The sequence below is a fragment of the Rosa chinensis genome, chromosome 5 (assembly GCF_002994745.2).
Source record: "Rosa chinensis cultivar Old Blush chromosome 5, RchiOBHm-V2, whole genome shotgun sequence".
Lineage (NCBI taxonomy): Eukaryota > Viridiplantae > Streptophyta > Magnoliopsida > Rosales > Rosaceae > Rosa > Rosa chinensis.
In genome coordinates, this window is record NC_037092.1 from 16,648,847 (window position 1) to 16,655,922 (window position 7,076).

At 38.2% G+C, this 7,076-nt stretch overlaps 2 protein-coding genes across 4 annotated transcripts in view; both read right to left on the reverse strand.

Annotated features, from left to right (window-relative positions):
- Positions 1-60: 60 nt before the first annotated feature.
- The window catches only part of LOC112203286 (receptor-like protein EIX2), a 36,883-nt gene continuing 29,867 nt past the window's right edge, over positions 61-7,076 (reverse strand). Inside the window, exons 2-3 of one of the 3 annotated variants that reach the window (XM_040505405.1) lie at positions 3,124-3,379; positions 61-1,590 (exon numbers count right to left, since the gene is read on the reverse strand). In XM_040505405.1, coding sequence (XP_040361339.1) covers positions 434-1,590; positions 3,124-3,181 — 1,215 coding nt within the window. In that variant the 5' untranslated portion in view covers positions 3,182-3,379 and the 3' untranslated portion in view covers positions 61-433. Of the gene's footprint in view, positions 3,380-7,076 lie in introns of all 3 variants that reach the window. The other 2 variants (XM_040505404.1, XM_024344276.2) reach the window with 2 other exon arrangements.
- Positions 4,144-5,797, reverse strand: LOC112203287 (zinc finger CCCH domain-containing protein 37-like). The gene is made up of 3 exons (XM_040505408.1): positions 5,593-5,797; positions 5,027-5,173; positions 4,144-4,621 (listed from the first exon to the last, which is right to left on the reverse strand). The coding sequence occupies exons 1-3, from the start codon at positions 5,638-5,640 to the stop codon at positions 4,478-4,480; spliced, it is 339 nt and encodes a 112-aa protein (XP_040361342.1). The 5' UTR covers positions 5,641-5,797; the 3' UTR covers positions 4,144-4,477.

A 7,076-nucleotide genomic window follows, 5' to 3' on the forward strand; every position in this document is an offset into this window, starting at 1 on the left:
CTTAGTCGAAATTTTATTAATAGAAAAGAAAGGTACAAAAGGAAGGGGGACTAGGCCAAAACCACTTCCAAAGGACACAAAACAAGAAGTCGTGCATACTCAAAACTTGCAAAGGAACAACACATAATAAGTACAAGGAAATACAATAAAAAAGATCAAAATACTAGACATAAATCTACAGGAAAACATGAACTAAGAGAAGCGATAATTAATTCTTGAAGACAAGCATCTACCATACTCTGCTAGAAAGGGAGAAGGTAAATTTCTCCACCAGACTGCACCAACATTTGAGGCACCAAAGCGGGCAAATTTGTATATGGCTTACAAGAATAAAGAGAATCCAAAAGAGAGACAACGTACCCAGTCTAGAAAGCCACAAATGCTCCATATTGACAGCCTTCAATGCATTTTATTCTTTAATTTTCCTTTCCAATCAAGTCTTCCTTTGCCAATGAGCCACTCTCAATGCAATTGCTAATGCTGCCCTCTCCTGTATGTTATCAAAGAATCGAAAATAGGCATACCTCCATGATTTCTTCATTACCAATGTGCCACAAACACTCCAAAAGCCTATGATGAAGCCGAGGACAGCGCTAACATAGATACCAAACTTCCCATTCTCATCAGTATCATCATCATTATGATCACCATCGTCAGGGTCAGCTGGTGCGAGTGCGCCATCTCCCGGGCAGACAGTTGGAAGAGGAACCCCACACAAGGATGGATTGCCAACATAAATGGATGAATCATAGAGTGTTCGAAGTTGGTTGCCTGAAGGAATTCTGCCTGACAAGTTGTTGAAAGACAAGTTCAAGTGAGACAAAGAGGTTAATGAAGAGAAACTTTGAGGAATCTGCCCGGAGAGGTGATTTTGTGAGAGATCAAGAGTTTCCAGCCATCGCAAGTTTCCAATCTTCGAAGGAATGTTTCCACTCAACTGATTTCTTGACAAGTTCAAGGTACCCAATGCAATGAGACTGCTTATTTCTTCAGGGATTACACCTTCTAAGTTATTTGATGAGAGATCAATGGTATTCACCAAATTCAGAGTGGTGTTATATACGAGTTCTTGTCCCTTCAATGTCAAGCTGGTCTTCTCAAGATAATTTAACAAAAAGTACGTACGAGTGTCATTACCGTAGGCCAAAGCAGTCAGATTATACACACACTTGGGAATGGTCCCTGAAAATTTGTTGTGGCCAAGGTCTATGATATGAAGAGATTGAAGAGAGCACAATCGATTGGGGATATGTCCGCTTAAAGAGTTGGATCGCAATCTTAGCATATACAATTCAGATGATACAATTGATCTTGTCTGTAAAGGTATGCTTCCAGTAAATCTATTGCCTCCAAGATCAATACTCTGCAAGTGGCTGCAGTTTTGGAAGAGAGAAGAAGGAATCTGACCCCCAAAATTGTTGTTCCTCAGATTCAATACGTATAGTGAGCTCGGAACACCCATTGAACTGGGGATATTGCCAGACAAATTGTTGTCTGAGACATCTACAACCCATATATCTCGCCAAAGACTCCATGCTGGAGGTAATTCTCCAGACAAGTGATTACTTCTTAACATAAAGATATATAGACCTGACATGTTGCACAAAGAGGGTGGTATACTACCATTCAGATGATTGTCAGATAGATACAATTTTAGCAAGTTAGGCAACAGTTGACCATAATTTGAGGGAATTGGCCCGGAAAATAAATTGCTTTGAAGATCGAGATAGGCGGCAGCATCACTAGACCAATGTGGGAGAGGGCCCTCAAATTGATTATGACTCAAATCTATATACTCCAAAGATGGGAAGTTCATGTGAAATGGAAGCCTTCCACGAATTTGGTTGTTAGATAAATCCAGCGATGTGAGTTGGAAAGATATCTTCAAGAACCACTCTTCTGGTATGAAATCTGAGATTCCAGTATTACTAAGATTGAGATGCGTTAATTCAGTTTGAGACTGAAGCCATACCCCAAAGGCAGGACCTGCTCTGCAGTTGGCAATGTCAACTGAATCAAGCTGGAAAGGAGGAACCCAGTCATGAGCCACGTTAAAAATGAGGGACCTAGGTAGGTCTGTATTGACTGCAAAGAACTCCAACTTTGTGAGAGATCGGAAATGCGCTTCAGTTATAATGCCTACCCACAAATTTTGAGATAGATCTAGGTGAACTAGCTGAGAAAGTTGTCCCAAACTTTCAGGAATGGACTCGGTCAAATTATTACCAGAGATGTCTAGTGTTTCCAAGGATGATAAATTATCGATAGATTGAGGAATTGAACCAGAAAATTGGTTTCCACTTAGATGAAGTTCCATAAGATTTTCTAGCATTCCCAAGGCGGTGGGCAATTCACCTTCCAACATAATATTGTAAGATAAATCAAGTGACTCTAATCTATGACTTGTACAGTTTGAGAAGCCATTCAAAACATTTTCCAAACTACCATTGAGCGAGTTTGACGAAAGATCTAATATAATTAGGCTGCACAAAGTACCAATGACTTTGGGAATTTGACCTTGGAGAAAATCATTATTTAAACGAAGGTCTTCCAAAGACTTGAGGTTTGCAATTTCAACAGGGAAGTGACCCGCGAACCAGTTGCTAGATACATCAAGTTTTTTGAGGTTGGTAAGATTAAAAAGCCAGCTGGGAAATGAAGAATTAATAGAATTCCCTGATAGATCAAGAACCAATAGGGATGTGAAGTTCACTGACGGAAGCTGGGAGTAGTGTGGAAGGTTTTGAATTTGGCAAACAGACAAATGCAACTCTAAGAGTGAAGGAAGCATGTTGACATCATGTAGCCAACTTACTCCTGTGCTGCTAAGGTTCACACCTCCAAGATTGAGGTACTTTAGGGAAGAGAGATGAGAAAGCCAATTCAAGTTTTTGGAAGAAACATAACTGTAATAATCAGAACTGAGGTCAAGATAGTTCAAGTTTGAGAGGTTACCAAGAGCTGGGGGAATCTCTCCCACAAATGAATTATATGAGAGATTGAGATACCTCAAACTTTGAAGCTTCCCAAAGAAGTTAGGAATTCGACGTCCTTGAAAATCGTTTCCGCTTAGATCAAGGTAATATAAGTTCTTAAAGCTAAGCAAAGAAGGATTAATCTTACCCCCCAAAGAAGTCTCCCAGTAGAAGCCTTCATCATAATTCAGGTTCCGGAGGTCCATCTTTACAACGTGACCTGTACGGTTGTTGCATGAAATCCCTTTCCATTGACAGCAATCCTGACCCACCCAAGAAGAAAGCCTGCCGGAACGATCAGTAACATCTCCTTTGAAGCTGAGAAGCGCTCGTCTCTCTTCCTCGATGCATGATGATGATCTCACACCACTGGGAAGTCCATCTCCCAAACACAGTTTAGTAGTCTGCAGAGATGTAGATGCCAGAAAAAGAAAGAGCAAGTAATGAGCAACATTGTTGATGACGAAGCGATAGCCGGAAGGCTTGAATTGGTTTGCACAGAAGCTATCCATGTGGAAATGTATAGAAATCTAAAACCGAGTAACATTTAAGTACTGTATAAGTGAATAGTCTGAAATGAATGGTGTCCAGGTATTCCAAAGTCGTGAACGACCACGTTTTACAAGTTTTCATCGATTCACTTACTTCCTTTGTTCCGACTGTATTAATAACCCAAATGAGCTCACAAGCCGGAATAATTCTATTTCTTTTCATCCTCATTCCAGGATTCGTAGAAAAGTTCCAAAGACTACAAGAAAGAGGGAAAAGTGAACAAGCTTTTGTCATTGATTTTAGGTTTCGGCACTCAATCTTGGTGTAATGTTCACATTTGTCATTGAAGCTTTCGGCCGTAAATCTCGGTGTAAAATGGAAACTGGTCTATTGAATCGAGGGAATTTGATTGGGCAATGTAAGGTAATGTCATGTTCTGTGTACATGTATGATTAGGCAAACTACCAACTCCTGAAAAAGTGCAATAAACTTCTGGCAAACTCTCCCAACGAGTAACTTTTTTTTTTCTTCTATTTTGGTAAAAATTTGTTCTTTTCACTACAGAATAGCACTGAAACTAGTCATAAATCTAACCCAGGATAAGCATGATTATTTTATGCAATCAACAGAAAAAGAAAAAAGAAAAAAAGCTTTTTTAAGGGTGAATATCGTCATAGAAGGAAGAAGCAGAGGGCAGAGCAAACTTTCATAAAACCATAGCACTGAAACTCATCACTCTGATACAAAGTACATGCATAGACTCACTTAATACAGGAGAACAAAATACCTCACGTTATCCAATCGGTCAACACTTGCACCTTATACGCAGAGCATAAAGAATGGCTGACTGGGCAATTTATAAACCATGATGGCTCAGAAACATAGTACAAAATACTGAAATAGACCATGGCAGATGGCAATAATTTTGCCATAGACCTCCTTCGAGGCCTCATCACTTCTTCATTCTAGCTAGGGACCTACTGCTGCTGTTCCTGTGTGCATTCAGTTGCTTATGCTTTCCCTCCGGTAGAATCAGATTTTCCTTGTGAAGCTGCCATTGCTACAACTTCGCCAGGAGGTGGGTGGTCAAATCTGCAGGTTGCACCATACTTGCATGCGCCGGTTTTAAGGTAATACACATAGATAACGGCACCCTGTAAAAAAGTTCCACCCTTGTTAAATGGTCTTACATGTATATGATAGATGATGCCTATATGGAAATATAAAATAAGATTTCAACATTCAGAAGAGAGATGGTTAAATGCTACAGAAAATGCAGTCACTTCTTACTGGAAATAAAGGTCTTAACATTTCCATTTTTTCCAATCACTATTGTGCAAACAGTATATTTAAGTTATCACAGTTTCAATAGATAAGTGGCAATCTGAAACTACTAATCCAAAGACTTAGAAGAATTAACTCATTCTTAGGAAGAATAGCCATATGCTTTTCAAGCTTTTTGGAATATAATGGTACCCTGCTTAAAACAAGGACAGGTGAACCCTACTGATAAAAAGACTTGGGATAGTCCCAACAGAGAATAGCTCCACCATCTGTACCTCTCTCCTAGGTAGTCCAGCAAGCGTTAGCTTCACATTTTCTTGTTGAGATGGCTTTGTTGTTGACAATGCCACTGCTGGCCTATCAATTGGGTGATGGAATCTGCATTGTGCACCATACTTACATTCTCCAGTCTTCATATAATACTACAAAATGAAAAAAACCACAATACATAAACATGAGAGCAATCATCATCAGGTTCTTAATGATTCAGAAATATGAACAAGTGATCAAACAAAATCATTTCTGGCCAAATGTCTACCATCAGAGTAACAAATGTGGATGGATAAAGCAACACATCATGTCCCGACAGTTTCATGAATAATATGACGAGAACTATCAATTGTTGCAACTGTTTAAACATGTTGAAACTCAAATTCACTATACTTTCTCTTAGGATCACTTTCATTTATGCACTATCACTATTACTATTAGTTTCGTTTCGTTTTTTTTTTCCTTACGGAGTTGGTTCTGTTTTTGGTGATTACAGAGGAATGGAGCATAAACAAAACAAACAAAGCAGAGGGATTGTTACCTAAGCGAAAGAGCAGCAATTGGTCCTCACCGGAATTCCACCAGCAAAGGCACCCAGGTAGTAAAGCAGTTGCTTCATGAATTGCTCTTGGTCCTTGTCTTTACATCATCACCATCCAAAATTTCACCAAAAACCCACAAACAAAAAATCAAATGAACACTAGTTAAAAATCAAAAGAAGTGTAAACTAGTGCCCATCCCCAAAGAGCTGCTATACAAATAATCATCAAATTTACCTGCATGTGTTTGAAAATTATTAGGTGGTAAAAAGTTGAGTACGAAAACACTAAACAGATCTTATGTAGAACCAGTACAGTATGCATTGCAGTAACAATATTGCAGTTCATAAGTAAATTTCTGAAGGAGGATAATAGATTAGACGGAAATAAAACAAAAAATACAAATTTCAAGGAATATGTATAAGATGGAACAAATCTAGTTAACTTCAAAAGTAAAGTTTTAGGGCTTCTAGTGTTAAATACTTAAATGCAACAGAAAAGCTACATCTGAGTTTCGGGTGGAAGATACTGAAAATATCAAATATAATCTAGTTTTACATTACTGATTAATAAAAATATTATGCAAGATTGTTTCAAACGAACTAAAAATTAAGAAATAGTGTAAGTGGTGTCCACATCCAATGTCTGAATGAATCCAGGACAGGGAAAGAAAGAACAGAAAGTGAATAACAAATACTGTCTTTTCAACTCTTGTCAGTCTCTTTCTTGGAATCTGAGGACTCATCTAACATTCATCGTAAAAAATTTACCCATGGAATTGTATTTTAAGACCCATTGGTGCATCAACCAAATTAGCCAGTGTCCTGATAAAGTTCAATCTGGACAGACTTCAGAGATATACGACACACCAAAGCTATAGCAAAGGAGGAGAGAAGGATACAGACACTGTACCAACTCGATCAATTACTGCTGAAAATGCGGTTATAGACTGAAATTGGCACACGATAAGGGAGAAGTTCCCCAGGATATGATTAAAAGCAGATACTGACTGATTAATGACACCAAACTCAATTTTTCCAGAGAAGTACATAGGAGCAACGACAGCAGCAGGAAGAATTTGAATAAGATAGCGGTATCCACTAGTGAAAACTCAGGATTTCTTGAATATATCAACAATTGCTGCAAGGTAATGTAGGGATATGAGGTTAATACACATCTAATAGGGACAACATAATGTGCAGAAACTTTTACATCAGTAGAACTACTTAATTGAAATAAAAGATCATGGCAAAAAAAAAAAAAAAAAAAGCTGCAAATAAACCACAGCTGATCAAGTACTTTCGATGTGTTCAGAAGAAGACTGATATAGGAACGGTTATTTTGTGAATCCAATTTTGACTTGAGACAAAGAATCATATACGATGCAAAATAAAATCAAGAATCTTTGTGGATATTAAATGTAGCATCAGTAATTCTTTCATCCAGTAAACTGCAATAGGGAATGACCAGCATACAGTGTAAATACAATAACAGAAAAACGCAAAAGACAAAAAAA

Bases quoted from the DNA above. Each gene is read 5' to 3' on its own strand.
- LOC112203287 (XM_040505408.1), bottom strand. From the start codon at position 5,640: ATGAAGCAACTGCTTTACTACCTGGGTGCCTTTGCTGGTGGAATTCCG. The intron at 5,174-5,592 runs GTGAGGACCAAT...TTCATTTTGTAG, and splicing joins CCTTTGCTGGTGGAATTCCG to TATTATATGAAGACTGGAGA. The intron at 4,622-5,026 runs GTACAGATGGTG...ACTTTTTTACAG, and splicing joins CTGGACTACCTAGGAGAGAG to GGTGCCGTTATCTATGTGTA.